General features: G+C 36.6%; 1 protein-coding gene across 1 annotated transcript in view; it reads left to right on the forward strand.

Moving 5' to 3' along the window:
* The window catches only part of LOC129267607 (G-protein coupled receptor GRL101-like), a 43,807-nt gene extending 21,408 nt beyond the window's left edge, over positions 1-22,399 (forward strand). The window contains exons 13-23 of the mRNA XM_064104861.1: positions 2,804-2,947; positions 4,483-4,591; positions 5,036-5,170; positions 6,782-6,853; positions 7,898-7,969; positions 9,152-9,232; positions 10,172-10,379; positions 10,616-11,261; positions 11,645-11,836; positions 12,184-12,482; positions 19,503-22,399. Coding sequence (XP_063960931.1) covers positions 2,804-2,947; positions 4,483-4,591; positions 5,036-5,170; positions 6,782-6,853; positions 7,898-7,969; positions 9,152-9,232; positions 10,172-10,379; positions 10,616-11,261; positions 11,645-11,836; positions 12,184-12,482; positions 19,503-19,718 — 2,174 coding nt within the window. The 3' untranslated portion in view covers positions 19,719-22,399. The remainder of the gene's footprint in view (positions 1-2,803; positions 2,948-4,482; positions 4,592-5,035; positions 5,171-6,781; positions 6,854-7,897; positions 7,970-9,151; positions 9,233-10,171; positions 10,380-10,615; positions 11,262-11,644; positions 11,837-12,183; positions 12,483-19,502) is intronic.
* The last annotated feature ends 2,062 nt before the right edge of the window (positions 22,400-24,461 follow it).

The raw sequence follows: 24,461 nt of genomic DNA on the forward strand, positions 1-24,461 counted from the left end.
CCGCTGAAAGACTTTTGAAAGACCATGAATTTTGGTTGATCTTTCAGAGGTCTCTCAATGAACCTACAATTGTCTTTGAGGTCTTACACGAGTCCTGACCAATCTTTCAGTGGTCTTCATGTGCTCGAAACTTTTTGAAACCGTTCAAAACAGTCTTACAACGGTCTTACAGGAAAATGGTCTTTCAGTGGTCTTTCGACAGACTCTCAAGATTTTTGCGGAGATCACTGTAAGACTCATGAGAGATCATTGAAAGATCATTCAAAGATCACTGAAAGACCAGGCAAAGTCCATGGAAAGAATTCAGAAAGATCACTTAAAGTGATCTTTCAGAATTCTTTCCATTCACTTGTATAAAAGATCTGTGAAAGACCATTGAAATATCTCTATAGGACTAGTCTAAGACCAGTAAGACAAGAAATATCCATCAGTCTTTCAGAGTTCTTTGAGGGGTCTTTCTGAGCCATTCCACAGAGATGTCAAATTTCAGTGATCTTGAAGACCGCTGTAAGACTGCACAAATTTTAAGTCTTTCAGTAGTCTTTCAACGGTCTCCGTTCTGTGGAATGGGGGCCTACTACTTCTCTTACTAGTACTGACTGTTGTTGCTATTGAATTTCCAGTCAGGTAAATGCTATTATTTCTACTGATAAATCAGTAGCAATAATGAAAATCATTATCAAGATTGGGCCGTCATACAAAGATAGATATAGTATTGAAGATGTGTAATATCATGCTTTATCCAAAATGAGCCAAACATTATTTTGTTTATATTCTTTTATCAAGACGACATAATAGGACTTGTTATGACGAGAAATAACATGTCATTGGAGATTATTTATGTAATACACTACTCAAAAAAAGTTAAGGACCACTTTTTAATGTGTGTATACAATTTTCAAACCGGGTGTTGTATTTCTAGAAATACCCGAATATGGCTGTCTTGAATCTCCTCAAACACCCTGTAACAATTTCACACATGGGTGGTTTCAGTTGTTGCATGATGTCTCTCGCATTATTGCATATCCTGAAAAGTGGGCCCATTGTGAAGTGGTACAAATGTGGATTCAAATGCATTTTCTGTCTTTAGTCTCTACAATCAACAAATTGCTGACAACAGCAATGCCAAGATACAGCTGTCCAGGATGCCATCAAACACAATGAAATCAATTTCACACATGCAGTTCTTTCATATCTCTTGCATCATTGCAATGTGCCCGTACAAAAGTGGCTTCCAAAGCATTTTCTGTCTTTAGTCTCTACAATCAACAACTTGCTGACAATAGCAATGCCAAGATACAGCTGTCCAGAATGCCATCAAACACAATGACATCAATTTCACACATGCAGTTCTTTCATGATGTCTCTGGCATCATTGCAGTGGGCCATAAGACAAGTGTCTTCCAAAGCATTTTCCGTCTTTAGTCTGTACAATCAACAACTTGCCTACAACAGCAATGCCAAGACACCACCTAAGTGAAACAGATGTAGCCAGAGCCCTAGGGATGCTGGAAGCTGGCCTCAGTCAGCGAAGAGTAGCCAGAATGATGGGCGTGTCACACAGTGTCATTAGCAGAGCAAATCAAAGACACCGAGAGACAGGGCTATACTCCGAGAGACCCCGCAGTGGCCGACCAGTTTCGACAACCCCTAGAGATGATCGCTACTTGACGAATCTCAGCCTCCGCAACCGCTTTCACAGTGCACGCCGCCTCAACAATGACTTCGCTGCAGCAACTGGAGTGATTGTTTCCACTCAAACAATCCGTAACCGACTTCACAGAGCCAATATGCATGCCAGACGGCCAGCTCAGTGTGTCCCACTCACCCCTGCTCACAGAAGAATTCGTCTCAACTGGGCCCGGGAGCATGTCAGATGGACCAGACAGCAATGGCGTAGAGTTCTGTTCACAGATGAGAGCAGATTTTCCCTTGACCACAATGATGGACGTTCGAGAGTCTGGAGGCGACCAGGAGAGAGATTTGCAGACCCCTGTATTGCAGAACATGACCGTTATGGGGGAGGCAGCGTCATGGTGTGGGGAGGCATCACCTACGCCAACCGTACTCGTCTCTACGTGGTCCCAGGGGGAGCAATGACAGGAGTGAGGTACAGGGATGAGGTCCTTGAACCTATAGTGGTGCCATTTGCAGAAAATGTGGGACAAAACATCATTTTCATGGATGACAATGCCCGTGCCCACCGAGCTAGGGTGGTGACCGAGTTCCTTGAGGGCCAGGGGATTGAGCGTATGGAGTGGCCAGCGAGGTCCCCGGACTTAAACCCGATAGAGCACGTCTGGGACATGATGAGGAGGAGTCTCGAGCAGCTCGAAGCCCATCCACTTGGACTGCAGCAGCTGGGTGTGGCTCTGGAGGCTGCATGGGATGCACTGGACGTCAGAGACATCAATCGCCTCATCAGCTCCATGAGACAGCGCTGTGAAGCCGTTATTGCTGCAGGAGGTGGTCACACTCGTTACTGAACTGCCTGAAAGACACTCAGACATTCGTTTTTACCACTTCATGTCGGTAGCTGATACCCCTCGGGGCCCACTTTTCAGGATGTGCAGTGATGCGAGAGACATTGTGCAACAACTGAAACCACCCATGCGTAAAATTGATTACAGCGTGTTTAAGGACATTTAGGACAGTTGTACTGAGGTATTTCCAGAAATAAAACACCTTGTATAAAATCTTTATGTACGTTTTAAAAAGTGGTCCTTAACTTTTTTTGAGTAGTGTATAATGCCAAAATCGAGGATTTTCTTAACGCTAATTTGTTTATCTTCTTTTATCCCAGACCAATACAAATGCCCGAATTCGAGCTATGCTTGTCAGCAGCGATCCGTAGAAGCGATCGAAGGCCAGAGAATATGCCTTGCCCCCGATCAGATATGTGATGGTCAGACGCAGTGCCCCCAAGGAGATGACGAATTGTATTGTGGTCAGTTGATATAGATTGATTAGTTTACTTGAGTAGGAGTATGGGACATAAAAAGATTGAAAGAATCGAAGAAGGATGACAGTAACAGTCTGGGCTCCATTTCATTAAATGATTAGTCTTCTGACTTTGAAACAGAGGGTCGTGGGTTCGAATCCCAGCCATGGCGTAATTTCCTTCAGCAAGAAATTGTCCACACTGTGCCGCACTCAACCCAGGTGAGGTGAATGGGTACCCGATAGGAAGAAATTACTAGAAAGCTTTGAGCGCCTAGGCAGCCCAGCTAAAGCCGGGTAATAATAGCATGGGCCCGCTGGGAGAACAGTTTTCATAACTGAAGTGGCTTCCCTGGGTAAATATACTTAATTAGTATCATAATTATTAAAAAAGTTACTATATAAAAGCCAACTACCATGACAACAGTGGAACTTCTGCTTCCTGATTGGCTCTTGCAATTATCGATAGCTAATATTAATGCAGAATTAAGCTCTAATTTTGTATTTTATTATATTGTATCTGAAACACTGGGATTATTTAAGGAATTCTTAAAAAGAGTCCTTTTTTACATTCTTGAGAGAAGAAAACCTTAAGTCGGGGTGATAATTAAAGCGGGGCCCACTGGGAGAACAGTTTTCAGAACTGAAGTGGCTTCCCTGGGTAAATATACCTTATTATTATTATTATCATTTAAAAAAGTTACTATAAAAGCCAACTACCATGACAACAGTGGAACTTCTGCTTCCTGATTGGCTCTTGCAATTATCGAGAGCTAATATTCATGCAGAATTAAGCTCTAATTTTGTATTTTATTATATGGTATCTGAAACACTGGGATTATTTAAGGAATTCTTAAAAAGAGTCATTTTTTTACATTCTTGAGAGAAGAAAACCTTAAGCCGGGGTGATAATTAAAGCGGGGCCCACTGGGAGAACAGTTTTCAGAACTGAAGTGGCTTCCCTGGGTAAATATACCTAATTATTATTATTATTATTAAAAAAATTACTATAAAAGCCAACTACCATAACAAGAGTTGGACTTCTGCTTCCTGATTGGCTCTTGTAATTATTGAGAGCTAATATTCCAGCAGAATTAAGCTTTACTTTTGTATTTTAGTATATGGCATCTGAAACACTGGGATTATTTAAGGAATTCTTAAAAAGAGTCCTTTTTTACATTCTTGAGAGAAGAAAACCTTAAGCCGGGATAATAATTAAAGCGGGGCCCGCTGGGAGAACAGTTATCAGAACTGAAGTGGCTACCCTGGTAAATATACCTAATTATTATTATTGTTGTTGTTATTATCATCATAATTCTGTACGAGTAAATTATAGTACAAAATGATGAAGCCGACTCATTACATCATCGCATTTACTTGGACATACTTACATCGGTCATTGGACTTAGTATTACAGTATTACATGCGAAATTCAAAACCTGGTAACATTTATGTATAATGTTCACTGTTTTCCCTTTTTGCTTCACCTTTCTTATCACTGGATATCATTAGAGATATGTTTCATTGTGTTTTGTTTCATAGATTTTACCTGCCCAATCAATTGCACATGTTTTGGTTTATCAGTCACGTGTGAAAGACCCTCGTGGAAAAGCCACAATCCACCAGTCCTTCACAGAGATATACGCGTACTGTAAGTATCCCTTTTACATCTGTAAACTATTTTTACTGCTAAATTATTTTGATACCTGTGTTTGATCGCCCCCTATTAGTATTCCTTGACGTCAGATTTTCAATTAATTGCTTATAATAAGCATTATTTAATTCATTTAATAATTTGCCAATAGATTTATGCACTAAATGGCAGTTATTTTATTCCTAACAAACTAGTGTTTATTTTATTTATTTCCATTTATTTCTACATGTATATTCTTTCGCGTTCACTGTACCTTTTTCATATTTTTTTTATATTTATGTCAACGAAATTGAAGTAGCTGCGGGTAACAATAGTTTTAAGAATTTTTTTTTTTTAATGTTATAACTTTAAACTAAATTACGCCGAGAATTATTAACCCGAATATGCACATGTGAGAATATGACGTATATACAATAACATAATTATATCCTTTTCTTACAGACGCATTTCTGACGTACAACTTGTTCTGGAACCTACTGATGAGGGCACTCTTTACCGAAATGACAATCGTACAGAGTCGGATGAAGACGAGCCTATCTCTATATCGCTGACTAACCTGCCTTATCTTGCTGAATTGTATGTATGGGTGTAAAACCGTTGGTGCTAGACGGGACAACAGATTGCCCCTCCCCCTCTTATAGATTTTGATGATAAAGATGAAGAGAGGTGTAGACAAGATATAATAATGAGCAGTAAAAAGCGGAAAAAGGAGGAAGGGAAGCAAAAAAGCAAGACCATATACTTCACGATACAATGTTTGGTCATGTAACTATACAGTACCCATATTCTTCTTTCCAAATGAAACTCAAATTTATGTCACCCCACATAAACACACACACACCCACCATCACACACACACTCACACATTTGCAACATTACTGCTCGAAAATGTCGTACTTGATCGCATACATTCGTAATTCCGAAGCTTCGTTATTCCGAAGGTTCGGTTATTCCGAAGGTTCGTATTTCCGAAGGTTCGTAATTTCGAAGGTACGTAATTCCGAACACGAAATAAGGTTCGTAATTCCGAAGGTTCGTTAGTCCGAAAACGATATGAGGTTCGTAATTCCGAAGGTTCGTTAATCCGAAAACGAAATGAGGTTCGTAATTCCGAAGGTTCGTTAGTCCGAAAACGAAATGATTAACGAACCTTATTTCGTTTTCGGACTAACGAACCTTCGGAACATCGAACCTTATCTCGTTTTCGGATTAACGTACCTTCGGAACAACGAACCTTATTTCTTTTTCGGATTAACGAACCTTCGGAACATCGAACCTTATTTCGTTTTCGGATTATCGAACCTTCGGAAAAACGAACCTTACGCCACAAATGTTCAGATTAACGAACCCTTTTACGTTTTCGGATTAACGAACATCGAGGTATAGGCAATTTACGTGTTTCGGAATTACGAACCTTCGGAATAAAGAACATTCGGAATTACGAACCTTCCGAATTACGAAGTGTAACCGTATTTGATTTTTTGTTAATACTTGATAATTAAGTTCCGTTAGACAAGTCATGAAATATCTAGACATTACTTGCATGATGACTGATAAAGTTAGCAATAATACTAAATAGGTTCATAATTGCGGAATGAAATATTCGCTAGAGGGTATTCATTTGTCTCGCAATTTACTATGGTCAACAAGGAAATTCGTGATCACTCTCGCAAAAAGTGTTCACTAGCTTACAAGTTCACGAGCTTTCGAGTGCCGCTGCAACTCTTTATCAAGTGACGAAAATTATCTGATACGGTAGTCAATTTATACCAATCCCCAGGACCGTACGCACGAACGCGGGAACAATAGGTGGGCACTGATCCGTTATATTTCAATATGATTGTTTTGCCATCTACGTCTTGTTAGATGCTGATGAAAGGTATGAAATATAACCTAATGCTCTCACATTGATTTGAAATGACGGTCTTATATCTCAGTCTAGTTTCTTCATTTTCATACCTCGCAATTATTTCATCTGTAGAAATTGTCTGTGTCATTTATGTTTTCGAAGAATGTTATAGACTTTTTAAAAATATATTTCAATTACCATATTTCTACAAAAACACACCCTCAGTCGTCAAGATGCTATAATGTTCTTAATATAGTAGGTATTTCTGGCATGTAAAAGGACCATTTTCATTCGGAAAGCATATATATTGTCGAAATATCAATTATACTCATTTACAGGGAGCTGACATCTACTGGAATCAAACGTCTTACTCCCAGTGTATTCCTAAACAATACGAATCTTTATAAGATGTAAGTATGATTTTTCATAGTCTTTGTAACATGGCTATAATCATCTACCCTAACAAAAAGTTTGTTTGAATAAAAAGAGAAAATTTCATCAAAATCGGATGTAAAATAAGAAAGTTATGACATTTTAAAGTTTCGCTTAATTTCACAAAACAGTTATATGCTTATCCTAGTCGGTATGCAAATCAGGAGACTGATGACGTCATCCGCTCACTATTTCTTTTGTATTTTATTATATGATATATGAAATATTCTAATTTTCTCTTCATTGTCAAGTGAAACAATTATTAAATCTTCCCGGAACATGTGGAATCAGCATTGTTTAATACTATGTGGCTCAGTCAAGGTTTTCCTCATTGTCAAATCTGTGAAAAATGAAATATTGTATAATTCAAACAATAAAAAACAAAAGTAATAGTGAGTGATGGACATCATCAACTCTGTCATTTGCATGTCACTGAGTTGTGCATATCACTGTTTTGTGAAAAATAGCGAAACTTTAAAATACCATAACTTTCTTATTTTACATCTGATTTTGATGAAACTTTCAGTGTTATGCTAGTTTTAATTTTCTCTATTCAAATCAACATTTTCCTGGGGTGGGCTTGACCTTTAAGAAAACAATTTTCATGGTTGAAGTTTATTAATAAATTATATTGAAGAGAACATTGAAATGAAACTCTTGAAACTCTCCATTCTGTTCTTTCCCAAATGCCTACCACCCCCCCCCCCCTCCATTTCCGGGCTGTTCATTCTGGCGATTGCACCCGATAGAATATTCAAAACGTTTTTTTTTTGTGTGTGTGCGTGTGTGGGTGTGTGTGCGTGTGTATGAACCAAATTTTATTTTGATACGAAGATCGATTTCCATATGTTAATTATTTTTTAATTAGGCCTATCTTTGACGACTAAGATTAATCCATCCATATTGATTTTATGTGAACTCAAATTACTAAAAAAAAATGTATAACAGTTTCACTTATATTATTGTTGGTTCCTTTATCTTTTTTTTTTTTACTTTTGATATATTTCGTTCATTCACCACAGGAATCTCTCGGGGAATGAGTTAGATGATATTGCGGCTGGGGCTCTGTATCCTCTGAAAAGTTTGAGAAATTTGTAAGTAATGCAAACGACTTATATACACACACTATATATTCTCCACAATGCGTTATGTGTGGGAATAGGATAGGTGATAATGCTCGGTGACGACACCAAATGATACAGTTTAAGTTCTGTACATTTATTGCAGGTAAAACATTTTGATAAAAAGTAACCAGTCTAATTCTAGTGGTAACTATACTTTAACAACGTAATATATAATTGATGTTTATAATATTTGTATGTATTTTTCATTTATTTGTATATTGTACAATTAAAGAGATTTTTTTCACAAAACATCTGTGTTCAAGAGACGAAGAGAAATATTTATATGGACAAACGGAGTCGTGAAATGGGAAGAATAGGAAAATATATTAAAATATAATAAATTTTAATGAATTGATTGGTACGTTATAATTGCCACGAAAATAGAAGAAATATTATGAAGCCCAGTATTCCGTAGGAGCTTGGTTTAAAATCCCAGTTTAAACTAGGGTTTAAAGCCCCTCACACCTGACCAAATGTAGGCAGACGAAGGGTGACGAATGGAAAAAATGCACGAAATGCACGCGAATTCAACGAATTCAAATAAAATTTCCGTCAAATCATTTTTCACCTCTTTGAGTAACTTGCAGCTGAAGGCGAGCGAAGGGTTGATATATCCCAATAAGACGAACGAACAGTGAGCAATGGTTTGATATGGCGTGCGATTAGAAACATAGACGAGGGAATAGATCGGGCGTTCTTGTGCGTTTGTGTCATCGTGTTGCTTCGTTAAGGGTTCTTTCGAGATCGGTCCACTTTGGAAAAAGCGCGATGAGGGACTATGCGCGACAAAAACACTCTAACGATAAACGAACGATTACCGCAGACTAAATAACAGATGCGAATTCAAACAGATGACCAACGATTTCTCAATTCGTCGAAAAATTTTTAAAATGTTCAAAATTTCCGCGCGAATTTGAATAATCGCAGCTGTTAGCTCAGAAGGTGTACAAACCCAAACACGAAGGGTAAATATGATTTACTATCAGTTACCATTGAAAACGATTTTTAAAAATGCCTCTCGCCAGCCATCGCAAGGCATATTTCAGGCAATTCAGTTAGGTGTGAGGGGGCCTTAAACCTAGTTTTGATTATCAGAATGTCATCATTTGTAATTATCATGAAACGAGTCCCCTGGTTGTTTATTTTCCACAGAGATATCACCAATACATCAGTGGATGCTGGACCTAAGAACAAAGATCTCTTCTTGGGAGTCAACAATACACTGACAGAATTGTGAGTAGGAAATGGTATTTGATAAAAAATATAAGGCTGATGTCATTGGTTTGGCAAAGAATTGTGTGTCTGGTACAAAAAAATTGATGAAAATAGGAGTCCATTATAGAATAGAAGTAGTAGAAATGGAAATAGTAGTAGTAATAGTAATAGTTATTATAAGTATTTGGCTATAACCTATAAGGCGTCTAAATAATCGGGTTCTAATTCGTCAGTTCTAACTTACAGTTGTGTCTTTCTTTACAGGATTGCCGTAGCTAGGCCGATACACAGATTGCCATGTTATGTTGTCCTCGATAGCTGGCGCTATATCATTACAGTAGTAGTAGTAGTAGAAGTAGTATTGGCTGAATAAGATGTAGCAGTGTAAGTACTAGTTTGGCGGTAATAGCAGTACATTAGAATTACTGCTAGATCTAGAAGAACTAAATGTCGTATCAGTAGTAGCAGCAAGAAATTGATCCACATTGTTCTGCACTTAACCCAGGTGAGGCACAATGGTAGGCTCCCTATTTGGAATTTGTTCCTCGAAATGCTTGTGTGCTGTAAAAAGTTTTCCGAGTTAGATCGAGCCAAGGCAATAATATCCAAAGTCTCTTTGGAAGCGCACCAAGACGTCAAATGGTAGTGATATGCGCTAAAAGGCTGAAGATGTGATAAACTTTTAGCTTGCAGATGCTCTAGAGAGCCAAGAGGAATGCAATGACAGCCTCTGCCTCTGTGCCAAGCCAACCTTCTATATCTGCACAAAGTGCTCCAAAGACTCCAAAGACCGACAGCTTGGAGTAGGATGTGCAGCCACTCAAGTACTGACATCCAACCCATTCATAGAATGTGTCTGCTCAACTCACTTCTTTATTTTTGTTCATCAATTATATGTAATTCTTTTAAAAGTATATACACTTTTCGAATTGGTTTTGTTTTCATCGCTTTGTTCAGGCACGCTGATAATTTTGTATTTTGCTGCTTACTTGATCCAAACGTCGAGTGCCAGACAGAGAAAGATCGCTTCTCCTCATGTGATAACCTTCTCAACAATGAACTGCTTCGCATACTGATGTGGGTTTTGGGTATCAGTGCTCTGATAGGAAACACCTTTGTGGTCTCCTATCGCATCCTCCAACGCAAGCGAGTGGAGAATAGTCAGGTAGGTCTGGGATTAGTCAAAAAATGTCTGTCTGTTAGTTTGTATCGAGACTATAAATACTCTTGAGTGAAAAGTGGTCCGTGAAGGATATGTCTCCAAATACTGATTTTATGTGATGTGCTTACATATCCAGCCGAACTGCATTGCATTTAATACTGCTCAAGTAACTTCCTTGTCACTACTGTCGGTTCAATAGTTTTACCCGGGGGTTTTCATTTTCTTTCTTGATCAATCAGGTCCAGTCCCACTTGATTTCAAATCTGGCGGTTTCCGACCTGATGATGGGAGTCTACATGATGATCATTGCCGCCAAAGACGAGAATTACCGTGGACACTACTACCTACACTCTGAGTCATGGAGAAGCAGTGTTCTCTGCAAGACCGCAGGGTTCTTATCGATGCTCTCCAGCGAGGTCTCTGTGTTCCTTGTCATGATCATCAGCTTGGATCGGCTCTTCTGCGTCGTCTTTCCCTTCAGGCAGAGGCTTCACCTAACACCACATAAGGCTCTGGTCCTTATCGTCGCGACCTGGATCTTTTCGTTCCTGCTTAGTCTAGTCCCACTCCTGGTGCCAGACTATGCAGGGCATTTCTATGGGCAGTCCAGCGTATGCCTTGCCATTCCCCTAACACCGGAAACAGAACCTGGTTGGGAGTACTCCGTCTTTATCTTCTTGGGCATAAACTTCTTCAGTTTCATGGTAACGCTCATCTGCTATGTCGTCATTTTCGCTGAGGTGTACAGGTCGTCTGCACGAATGGCTGGGCGGAAGCAGCAAACATCACATAGCAGACGGTTGAACAGTCAGATCAAATTGGCGTCCAAGATGGCGCTTATTGTAGGCACAGATTTCTGCTGTTGGATGCCTGTTATCATCATGGGTAATTATTAAAAGGCCTTTTGTAAATGAATAAAGACGTACGAAAAAAATGCACAATCAATAAAATGAAAGGAAAGATGGATATACAGTTCATTAAAATGCAAAGTCCATATTAACTCGAATTGTTTGGCTGCTGTGTCTTATCCCAATTTAGAACAGCTAGTATAATAAAAAAACCCTCCTTTATATGGTAACCAAATTTCATCTTCACTCAAGGCGGTTAATCTTACATATTGGACCAGTTTGTTAAGATATAGAAATTGGGTAACTTTGCTATTATGGTAACCACAATAATACGAGGGCATAATGGAAACAATCATTTAGTTGTAAAAAAATATGAAATGGGCACCTGAACATGTTGTTTTTCCATAATCTTACTCACAGGAATTCTAGCAAAAACCGGTGCTGCCGAAATACCTGCCGACATGTATGCCTGGTCAGCTGTAGTTCTTCTCCCCATCAACTCCGCTATAAACCCTTACCTCTACACTCTATCAAGCCTTCGGCAGCGCAGGAAACAGAGACTAAGAACCAAGGCACTGGCAACGAATATGAGCATGCAAGATGTCAATACGAGTAACTATGAATGATGATTGTTATGATTGTTCAAATACTACGGTGTAATCTTAATACCTCAGGGTGTGGTTCTCTATAGGGACGCAACGTTTCTTTACAGTATCTTTCGTCGGAAGGCAGCTGTCGTCCCATTGTTAGTAACTGTGGAAGAATAGTTGTTTGATATCAAAAGCTCGTTTGAAGATGTAATTATGATTAGATACGAAAAGAAAACATGTGAAATAATGACATCAGAGTTGGTTGAGGAAAATCTAGTGAACGTTGTGTTCATATAATGAATTAGAATTTTTAGAATGATCTACGTTTTAAGTCTAATCACTAATATCATTCCGTTTTTTTACATTCAGAAACTGAGATCTCAGTTGATGATAATCTGGACAACAGCAGTTCGGAAGAACCTTGTCAAGTAAACATCAACCCTCTGTATGCCAGCCTGGCCAAACATTGCATACTGACTCCTTTCACCCACTTTGGCAGAACCACCCATATCCAGACCTTGACAGAGTATATCAATCAACGTGGGACAATGCCTTCCATGGTGGACAGCGCCCTCATTCGACGGGATATCTCCAAGGCATTGTCATACCTGAAGTCCAAGGGGGTGGTGGACATGGAGCCGGGAGAAGAGAAGATTGCGGTGCAGCTGGTAAGTTAAGATTTCACTTCTTCATTATGAAGCATTGGACACAGTGACAATGTTCAAACTTTTCCCAGGACCAAAATCCAATTGAAACCAGTTGGATTTCCAACTGGTTTCAATTGGTTTTAACTGGGATTTAACAATTTCCAGTTGAAACCAATTGAAACCAGTTGGGCAACTGGAAATCCTAACTGGAACAAGTTGAGTAACTGGAAATGATTTACAATTGGAAATGATTTCTAACAGGAACAAGTTGGGTAACTGGAAATCCTAACTGGAACCAGTTGGGCAACTGGAAATCCTAACTGGAACCAGTTGGGTAACTGGAAATGACTTCTAACTGGAAATTATTTCTAACTGGAACTAGTTGGGTAACTGGAATTCCTAACTGGGACCAGTTGGGCAACTGGGAATCCTACCTGGAACCAGTTGGGTAACTGGAAATCCTAACTGAACCAGTTGGGTAACTGGAGATTACTTCTAATTGGAACCAGTTGGGTAACTGGAAATCCTAACTGGATCCAGTTGGGTAACTGAAAATGATTTCCAGTTGGTTTCCAACTGGAAATTTTCCAGTTACCCAACTGGATCTAATTTAAACCAGTTAATTTGCATATTATCTGCCAGTGTGCACAGATTAATGTTTTTTGAGATTCATCATCGTTTACAATGTATCTATTTAATTCTTTTCAATTTCAAGTACCGCACTTTTTCAAATAAGTAACTGGTTTCAACTGGTTCCAGTTGAAACCAACTGCCTCCAATTGGTTTCAACTGGAACCAATTGAAACCAGTTGCCTCCAATTGGATTCAACTGGTTTTAATAGGGAAATTGGAACAACTGGAACCAATTGAAACCAATTGCCAACTGGTTCCAGTTGCCCTATTGGTTTTAACTGGAACCAATTGGCAACTTGTTTTAATTGAAACCAGTTGTTCCAATTTCCCTATTATTTTTTTTCTCTTGAATCCTCATAAGAGGGACTTTATTTGTTCATATGATATTTACAATCGTTTTTACAACAGTCACATACAAAAATATACGTTGATAAAATAACGAAACAGGAAATAAAGGATTGAAAGAACCTTTGAGACCTGTTTTAAATCAAGTCTCTTCTGATTACAATTTCTTCTTAAATAATTTCGAATTTCTACCTTTAGATCTTTCATAAAATAAAAAGTATGAGTCATATGCTTGTCGTTTCCAGAACATTTTCTAATATAATTCCTATAGATTACAAATTGAGAAAAATTTAAAATAAGGTTAACCACATTCATTTCTGTTCTTTCTATTTCATGACCTATCACGATATTTTTTTCGTTCAAAACAATCTTTACATCGAACAAAGCATTTATTAATTTAGAAACAATTTTCCAAAATACTGTTACCACTTGACAGGTAAAAAGAATATGAATACTGGTTTCTGGAACTTTACAAATATTACATAAAATATCATTTTTAATTTTCCATTTGCAAAGATTGTCTTTACTTGGTAGTATTTTATGAATTAATTTAAAATTAAATTGTTTAATCCTGTTGTCGTTTATAAAATCAAGTTTAAACTCTAATAATCGTTTCCAATTAAATTCAAGAGGCAAGCTAAAGAAATCGTTCCAAAAATGAATACAAGGGAGGTCTCTTTTCTCCTTATCGATCATCAAATGATAAAAATGTCTGGCTTTCATGCCATTGATTTCTATACAGTCACCTGTTGATATTTCAATTGTGCTGGATTTCGGTGACATTTTATTTACATTTCGTGCACTATTACGTAATTTGTCAAGCTAGAACTTCGGGAACGCATTTTTTATTTTCAACAATTCAAAGGTAGAAAGTAATTCTCTTTCTTTAAAAATAGTGCATATTGAATCCGTCTTCTTCCATTCACCACCTGTTAGGATTTGTTTAACTTTCAAAATATTGTTTTTTATCCAGTTAGGAAAATATCATACATCTTTTTTATACTTTATGTAACTATTGTACCAAATAATTTCGTTTTCAATATTTGTTACTTTAAACATATCAACATACTTTAAATCAGCCCATGAACAGAACATGTCAACATAAAATATGGGCAAATGTTTTTTCATACAAATACGATACATATCACTCTTTTTGCAATTACAAGTCAAACAAAGAGGCAAATCCCCGCCGATTTTCTGAGTCCAATATTCAAACAGGGTTTTCCAAGCACTGTCTTCACCTGTCAAATATTTATTGATCCATGATAGACGTAGTGATCGACATTTTGTCTTTAAGTCAACCATTCCTAATGCCCCTTCTTTTTCAGGATTATGACAAACATTACGTTTCACCATTTCTTTTTTGGAATTCCACAAAAAATTGTAAACTAGTTTATTAATATCTTTGTTTATTTTAGAAGGGATTGGTACTGCCGTAGCAGTATGTACTATCTGTGACATTACTAAAAATTTTATTACCACCACTTTTCCATGTAATGATAGTTTTCTCATTTTTCATGAGTCAAGTGTATTTTTTATTTTTTGAACTTTATTTTCCCAATTGAGAGATTGGACAACAGAATATTTTTTTCCAACAAAAACACCAAGACATTTTATAGAATCTTCAGTAAAAAGAAGATTGTTAGTTTCACTGTTGTTTATATTCATTTTCATAAGATTTGATTAAGTCCAATTGATTTTTGGCCCAGCATATTTTCCAAACGTCTCGACTTCTTTCATTATCTTTTTGATGCATTGTATAGAATCAGTAAAAATGGTTGTATCGTCTGCATATTGTACGATACGTATATCTCTATCGTTCAATCTATGTGGAATTTTGATCCCTTGTATTTGATTATTTTGTCTAATTTTCTGAGCTAAAACCTCTGCAACAATAATAAATAAATATGCCGAAAGTGGGCAACCTTGCCTTACACCTCTCTCTATTGCAAATGTATCTGATATCCAACCAAAATTTAAAACACGTCCACATGCACCGTTATATAACGTTTCTATTCATCTTAAAAACGAATCTTTAAAATTGAGTTCTTTTAACAAAAAGAATAGGAAATCATGATTAATGGTATCGAAACCTTTTTTCAAATCCAAAAACATCACAACACCTTGTTTCTTCGTAAACACACAATAGTCAATAGTATATTGAATCAATCTAATACATTCAGAAGCAGATCGATTTTTTAAAAATCCAGCTTGATCTTGTGATATCAGTTTATTTATCACTTTCTGTAATCGTAAAAAAAGGATACGGGCAGCAAGTTTATAATCAATGTTTAGCAACGAAATAGGGCGCCAATTATCTAAGAGTTTTTTTTATCACCCTTCTTATACAATAAGGTAAGTATGCCCTGTCTCTGTGTACAAGACAACTGTTTCTTTTCATGACCATCATTGAGACTATCAATTACCATATATTTGATTTCCTCCCAAAAGCATTTATAAAATTCGACGCTGAGACCATCACTCCCTGGTGATTTGTTCAGCTTCATTGACTTTAAGGCCTCAAGACATTTATTTTCTGTATTCTTTCCTTCACATAATTTTGCATCTTCTTCATTCAGAACATTTAAATTGACATCAGATATATAATCTTTAAACCCATCTTTAATATCACTTCTTTTATAAAGTGCATTGTAAAAATCCTGTATACCTTTCAAAATATTCTGTTCATCTCTAATAACTTTTCCATTAATCTGAAGACAATCTATTTCTTTCTTTTTACCTTTTGCTTTTTCAAGTTGAAGAAAATATTTTGTTGACTTTTCACCAAATTCAAGCCACTTTGCCCGAGATCTCACAAAAGCACCTTTGCACTGATATTCATACCATTTGTCTATCTTTTGTCTTATTTTCTTCATTTTATCTATATCTTCTACACTCAAGACATCTATATTCTTACATAAACTCTCATATTCATTTTCCATATGAACAATAATTTTTTTTTTTTCTCTCTTAAGATCAACTGCATATTTCATACTAAATTCTTTTATTCTAATTTTACACATTTCCCATCTAAGTTGTTTATCATATCTATTATTAAAATCCATATCAACCTTGTGAATAATACGCTTAATATGCTCTTTAAACGATTCTTCTTTGAGCAACGAGTTGTTTAGTTTCCAACAACCTTTTCCCCTGTCATGTATTAAGATATTAAGTTTCATTGACACTGCATTATGGTCACATTTTAACACAGGTTTAATATCTATGGAATGTGTATATGGAAAGTGCTCTTTTGACATGAGCCAATAATCTAATCTTGAATGAACGTTAAGTGACAATTGTCTCCATGTATACTGTCTCCTCTCTGGAAACATTTTTCTCCATACATCTACTAAGTAATTTTCTTTTCGAAATTTGACAAAGTTTTGTTTTGGTAAATATGCGTATGAAACTCCACTCTTGTCCTTACTTTTGTTTTGAACACAGTTCCAATCTCCACCCGCAATTATAACGTCATTTTGTTTTTTAATATTTTGTACCCAATTACATAATGACGAGTAAAAATGCTCTTTCTCTGTATTTTTAGCAGGTGCATATACATTTAAACACAAATAAAAGCGATCTAGAACAATCTAACAGCAACTGACCGACCATCACCTTTGTAATATGTGTCGATGACAGTTATAGGTAACCTTTCTTTAATAAAAATAGCTACACCTTTGGAATGATTTGTCCCATGATCAAATAGACATGTTCCTTTCCATTCTTTAGAAACTGTATTTTCTATGTTTCGTGACAAGAATGTTTCCTGCAAAAAAGCTATGTCACACTTTTGACGGTGGAGCCAAATAAATATTTTCTTTCTCTTCATTGAATCACGTATCCCTCTTACATTCAATGTTATAAAATGAACGTGATCATGTTTACCCCAGTTCCTAGTTCTTTCAAATTTATAAGTCTTTTGTCCTTCGTTTACATTGGTTTCCATGTTGATTTATCTATGTTTATACTCACATCGTTGTGGAAATTGTATTTCTTTTTTCTTTGTAGCTTTCTTCTTCCGTTTCACAGGCTTTATTGCTTTATTCGTCGACGATTTCGGGGGAGTCTCGGGTGACATGGATGTGTCATCATCTACATCGCTTTCACTTCGATTGTTTTCAGCTTCGCTCTCCGATGCTTCCACTTGATCATCGTAATCGCGGATGTTGTTACGCGAAGTCGCGTAGTGCATCGCTCCGTCTGAAGCGTACGCGGATCGCGGATGAACCTTCTTTAGGGCGTGACGTTGATCGCGTTCTTCTAGGTGATTGGAGATCTAAAGCTACGGCTGTTGCAGTGTCGACATTGGTATTCTGCGTCTGCGATGGCTGTTGTACCAGTTCCGATACGAATTCAGCAAGACGAGTTTGTCGTGTCTTGTTGGTTGATCGAGATATTTCATCCTGTACGTTGATTCCCTCGCTCGAAGTAGGCATTTGCGTTTGCGATTGAAACGAAGAAGCGTCGTACGTTGCTAGGTTCCCTGTCGCTTGTCGGGTGTTCGGGCATCCTTCCTCATATGTCCGGGTTGCTTGCATACTTGGCACCTTACTTCGTTTACACATCTCGAGACGTGGTGTCCTATTTGTAAGCACCTGGAACAGGTTGCATGGGCGCCACTGGCATTCTCAGGTTGTCCGGAATGGTAAATGCGAGCCATAAATGTGTTCCCAAAAACAAGTTTCCTGGGAAGAGGTTGCGATAGTGGAGAAATGTAGATAACACGATCACCGTTCAAACAGTTAGTTAGCTGACCATTTACCCTTAGTTTTTGGCGGTATATTTCGCCATGCATCTCATACTTCATCTCCTGTAGTTTAGCTCTTATCACTTCATCACTAACGGATAAGGGTATATCCTTGATGGTAACTCTCGTAAGGTTTTCATCTCTTGACTGAGTGAATGGGCTCACGTCATAAACAGGGACACTTGCCCCACGTAGCAGTAATCCGTTCGATATCAGCTCAACACGGTCGGTATGGGAAGTTAAATAGATCCGCCAAAGACGTCGAATCTGTTGAATTCCGGCAACAACATCACTCTTGAACACCTTCACAAGACTAACATAGATTTCCTCACCCGTAATTGGTTTTTTGTCCTCATTTCTTACGTTATCTGTCCGGATGAAAACGGGTTTTGGTCCTCGGGGAAGGTGCGATTCAGGGTGTGGCGTTGCTTTCTCAGCATACATGTTGATCCAATTACCAAATAAACGTTCGAAATGTGGAATTAAACAGCAATATGTGAAAAATGATCTCCAAATCTTGAAAAGTTGATATAAGAATATTAATATCCTGATTACTGAAAACGGATGGTTATTTCTCTCGTTGATATTTCCAGATATCTTAGTTCCAAAACAGAGGATGCAAAAATACGTCTTAACGCAGCTGTTGCGCCCTCTATCCTATTTCCCTATTATGAAACCAGTTGGCCAACTTGCCTTTTTTTAATTGGTTTTGCTCTAAATGGTTTTAACTGGATTTTGGTCCTGGGTTGCTATCTTGTGTTGCAGTCTTCAGACAAAACGGGAAGTCCTTTAATTGAACACACTGTGAGGAACAAAGAACTCCAGGAAATAGAGATTACCTTGGAGGAGGCAGAATTAGAGATCTTCAGAGACAAAGGACTCTCACTCTTGCCAGATGACATTCGTCTGATTTATATATCTGGTCACCGTCCTTTTCCGTGTGTTTATGGGCCTAACCATTCTTTTCTCACTATATGAGGAGTCTACTTTCTGGTCCAGGATCCGTAGTCGTTATGGCATCTGGGATTTCCTGAAGCTTTGACTTCTTTATCTTGACAAATCCTCTTGATAATGAAAACCAATGCGAAATAAGAGGATTAAAATTCTTCACAAAAAGCTCTGCACAGCACAAGTCTTAAAAGGCACTGATAGCACATGATTTTGCGACGCTGCCTACGCAGTATATCCATTCCGATCTATGACAGAATTGCCTACCTATTTTTCTAATTATTTCATTGATGATTTTTTTTTCTTCATGTTTTGCAAATTTGATTTTATCTCTTGGCTGACCAACTTTTCTTGTCAATATGCAGAGCTCTGGAGGTGACGTCCGCCAGGCCTTCTTTGTTGTTTACAATGCCAAGGACGTACAGCGGTTGCTGCAACCAAACAGCAAATCCTCGAACCTCAACAACCACCTGTCGGATCAGAGAGAGTATGTGAAGACCATGCTGGAAGACCTGCGGGAGAAGGACGAGAATCTTAAACCCAAGGATGATAATCTTAAAGCATCCAAAGTTGGATATTAGCCCTATTGTGTCAATGAGTCATGGACTTCTATCTTGAAAAGAGTTCAGTTTAATCCGATCAATCACAACTATGAAAGGCCAGCATGCCAACAACTAATAAACAGATTTTCCTTCAAAATGTTTTAACTATGATGTATATTCGTGCATACATATCACTAACATGACCAATAGTGTGTTTCCAACAAATGTTGTGAATTATGAATTATGACATTATTCAGATCAATCACAACTCTCATGCATACATCATTGATACGACCAAACAATGTGTTTCCAAAGGGATGTTATATATATATTTCTCAATGAAGAATAATGACATACATGCATTTCCATAGTTCAGATTGATAATCAATCAACATCTCTTTGCAAGACGGGACCATGATGTAGCTTGAGGAAAGCATCAAATGTATCTTGGATTTCCTTGTGCCACTATATCAATAACAAATGACGTGCATTATTTTTTTAGAGAATTGTGTCAACATGTTATTACTTCACTTGTAGTTTTGTAGCGTCTTTCAAATGTGATATATACGAATGATTGCAGAAAACGTATTCCACTGCGCTTGAAATCTTTGAAATTAGACATGATTCCCAAACAGTTGGGATATGAGGAGATTTACAAAGGGTTTTGATTTCTTTAAGGTATGACATAATGACATAATGACATAATACTCCCCAGGGAGTGGAGGATGTGCACACATTGTGTGCGGGAATGACTGATTGAATCCGACGACCGGGGTAATAATATATCTGTAATGCGCTTGGACACGTCGTTCCGATGTATTAAGCGCTATATAAAAAAGCGGATTATTATTATTATTATTAATGAGACAAGTTAATGTAAAATGGGCTCAGGTTTTCAGCTTCAAACTAAATTTATATCGAATAATGATCATTTATCTTTGAATAAATACAAAGGGACAAATTACCATGAGAAAGTTATGTGGGAGACCTTGCTTCATTACGAAGAAGTCTTTAAATATTCATGTACTAAACATATATAGTTTCAGAAAATATATGCTCCAGTACTTTAAATATCAAAGCCAGATTTTAGATCAATTTAAATGGATGTGAAAGGGATATATTAAAATCAGATTCAGAAAATAGTAGAAAAGATATTAAAAGCTCTTTATCCTTATCATGAAGACTTTTCGATTTCGTTGTACGGGGGTATTACAGTTTATCAATGAAATTTAAAAATCGAATTGATTTAGTGTATTTTCCAATGATCCTTATTCATATCGTGTTGTAAATACAAGTAGTAGTCCCCATGATTCACTATAAGATATGGGCAGGTTTTTCAGACATATACAATTGAACATGAAAACATGATAAAGGAATCATTGTAGAAGTGAATGTAGATATTTAATAAATATTTTATTACTAAAACTTTGCCTTAATGATTGATTGTATAGAGGCAAAAAAAATTACCAATAGTTTGCTGAAAGGAAGATGATACTAGATTGCAATGATGAATTGTTGTTTCAGGCAGCTTTGATGTATAGGATCAATCCATTATTTCTGAAGGGTTGCATATCATTAAGCTAAGGCGACACCGCAGCCTACCCCATGATTCTCAAGTATTGAAAAAAAAATTATAAAAGAGGAAGAATATGGACAAAGGAAGAAAGAAGAGTTTGTAACAAAATTAGGTCATATTTTCCAATTAATTGTCTACACTAAAAGCATAATCTTTTAATAATGAAGATTCATTTCAATTACTTGACACTTCCGGCTGGAGATTTTTACAGAATGTAAAATAAAACATTGGTTGTTGCTCTAAATAAAAACTTTTTACTAGACCATTTGGTACAAGTACTGTGTTTTTCAATGATGAATAGGTCATCCCACCTAGGACATAAGGTATTTTCTAAACTTTTCTTGCTTCTCTTCAAGCCACAGTAAAGCATAAAGTGGCAATTTATGGAGACGTTTATGGAACTTACAAGGGAATATATTTTGATATTTTGCGGCTAATATCACCCTTTGCCAATGTGAAAATCGTTTTATGTGGTTTTGTTTTGTTGAATAAATATCTTATTGATATTACTTTCACATTTCATCCATTCCATGTGTATCAGCCCCGCACCTTGTTACAACATTTTAAAATTCATCTAAATGACCCATTCTGGTTGGTTGTTGAGAAGTCAAATAATGCTACAATTACAGGAAAAGATAGAGATGTGGCATTTTTTGTTGAGTAAATATCTTACTGAATTCGCTTCTTCTCTTTCATCCATTCCATTTGTACTAGCGCCATACTTTGTTACAGCATATATTTATGTAAATGCACTTTTGCGGTTGGTTCAAATCTGTAATGCTATAGTTATACAGGTTAAGCCGATCCCACTTCGACACACATTTTATCGAATGGTGTATATACATGGGACAGTTTGGGGTAAGTTTCGTCGTTGTGACTAGTGCTTTACATTTCCTTTTTAAGTTACGTGTGTTGGCAAAGGCCCCCAAAGTAATCTGATGGATAATATTTTTGTTATCAGGTTATATTATGATGTCGCAGTGAATCTATTTTTTCTTGTTTTGCTTATCCCATTATTGTGTATTTCTTTCAGAAATGTTTTCTTTTGCCTAGCCAATGGTATAGACCAAGTCTTTCAGAATTTCACCTTGCTTTAAATGTGCTGTCTTTCTATTACGATGAATAAACTCACTATATAATGAGATTAATGTGTATGAATCTGCAGTTTTGTTTTGTTTTTCATTTTACAATTTTTATTTTATGTCTTTCGTTTTGATTAACAGTCTATACACATTTCCTTATTTGAAACACCATTTATGTTGACAAAAGCAATATACCGTGTGTTTAAAAAAAAAGCTTGACACCTCACAGATCCACAATTTAAGGAAAAACTATGTCATCAAAGCATTATCTTCTATGAATTAATTTGATACCATATTTATGTGGTAAGTCTTCACGCTTAGACATTCAGTAGGTATTCCTTGCAGGGATGTAAAGTTTGATTTGCGCCAAAGTAAGGCATGACTGCAATGAATGAATCCAGATGCCAATGATGTCATAATCCTACATGAGTTGGTAAACGTATATATTTGCAAATCTCTTTTTAATCAAATTAATTTGAGGATTGATACTCAAAAGTGTTCATTAAACAATTATAATGTAAATTATTGTAAAGGTGTTTTGAAACGGATTTTAATGCAACCCTTGTAGGATTTGTCTAAATTGTACAAATGTCATTGTTGTTTTTACTCTATTGCATTAATTCACTATGTATTGTACCCTGTTTTTTAAGAGATGTGACATAAATGAATTTGAATTTGAATTATGATATCATTGACATCTGAATTTATTAACTGCAGTCATGTCTGTCTAGTGCAAATCCAAATTTACATCACATCAAAGAATACCTCCTGATTAACCAAGTGTTAACACAAACCACATAAATATTGTATCAAATTATTTGGAAGGAAATAGTCTTTGAGGTCATATATAATAATTATGTGTTCATGACATATTTTTCCTTAAATTGGGGATTTGTGAGGTGTCAAGTCTTCTTTTACTCACACGGTAGATACACATAAACCCTGCATAAACCCCTTGCGATTAAATATCAAACAAAGATAATGCTGAAAACATAATAAAAATAGAAAGTAAAATAATACATTTCATATATTCACTTATTTTTATTAAACATATTCACATTCTGGTAAATATGTAAATGAGAATGCCGATATGTCATAGACTCTCTTTTTTTCTTGTATTATCTGTAAATTCCTTTAAGAATCGGCTTGATAATCACTGGAAGGGTGTTGCTTTTGTGTACGACTTTGAGTAATGGTATCTTGTCACATGCAACTAATTGAAACTGATAGTGTGGAGCATACAGTTTATTCCCTTCGACCGATGAATAGGCATAGTTCTACAAGCATCGTTGAATAAAAGTAAAAGTAAGTAAATATAAATTGTATTACAATATTTTGTAGATATGACCGTGAAGTGGGTCTTGATTTATTCACTACAGTTAATAGCAATGAAATTCCACATGTTAACATTAAATGTTTTTTATTATTATTTAGAGGGTACTCCAGGCTGAAATTAAACTGAATTGAACAGATAAAGTAAAATAACACAAGCAAAACACTTAAAATCATCAAAGTGGATAATTAGTAATAACAAACTCATGACCCTTTAAAATATTCTGTTATTTCGATGAAAAAGTTCTGCGAATATATTCATGAAGAGTGCCTATGCAATGAGCAAGCTGATCGTGTCGTATCCCACTAATTGTTTTATATTTCATTATATGGAAACGTACTTACTGAAATTTTGTTCTAAAACAATAACAAAAACTGCATTGATAACTGGTTTAAAGAATGCTGCTGCAACGTATTTAGTTACAACGGAGACATATTTTCCTCCGATCACATGCATGAACATTCAAAATAATTATGATTTTATAATTTGTATAACAACAAAAAGCTGGCTCTGGTGAAGGGGAGGGGGCTTGGCTTTGATGCGAGGCCTTTTCCGAATCTTTATTAAACTCACTTTTCCTTCTTTTTCCCAGGAAAGGTTGTTGTGCTTCCCCCTCCCAACCGTCTTCTTCTTTTTGCTCACTTTTGTTCGTAGACCAAAAGCTTCATTCTTGATACATTGGTTTTCACTCGCCCCCCCCCCCCCCTGCTCTCTCTCTCACACACAAACTCACTTTTTTTAAAACAAGTTCACACCTAGTGACCAATAATGCATATATCATTTCCATTTAT

Source organism: Lytechinus pictus, chromosome 9 (assembly GCF_037042905.1).
Source record: "Lytechinus pictus isolate F3 Inbred chromosome 9, Lp3.0, whole genome shotgun sequence".
NCBI classification, from domain to species: domain Eukaryota; kingdom Metazoa; phylum Echinodermata; class Echinoidea; order Temnopleuroida; family Toxopneustidae; genus Lytechinus; species Lytechinus pictus.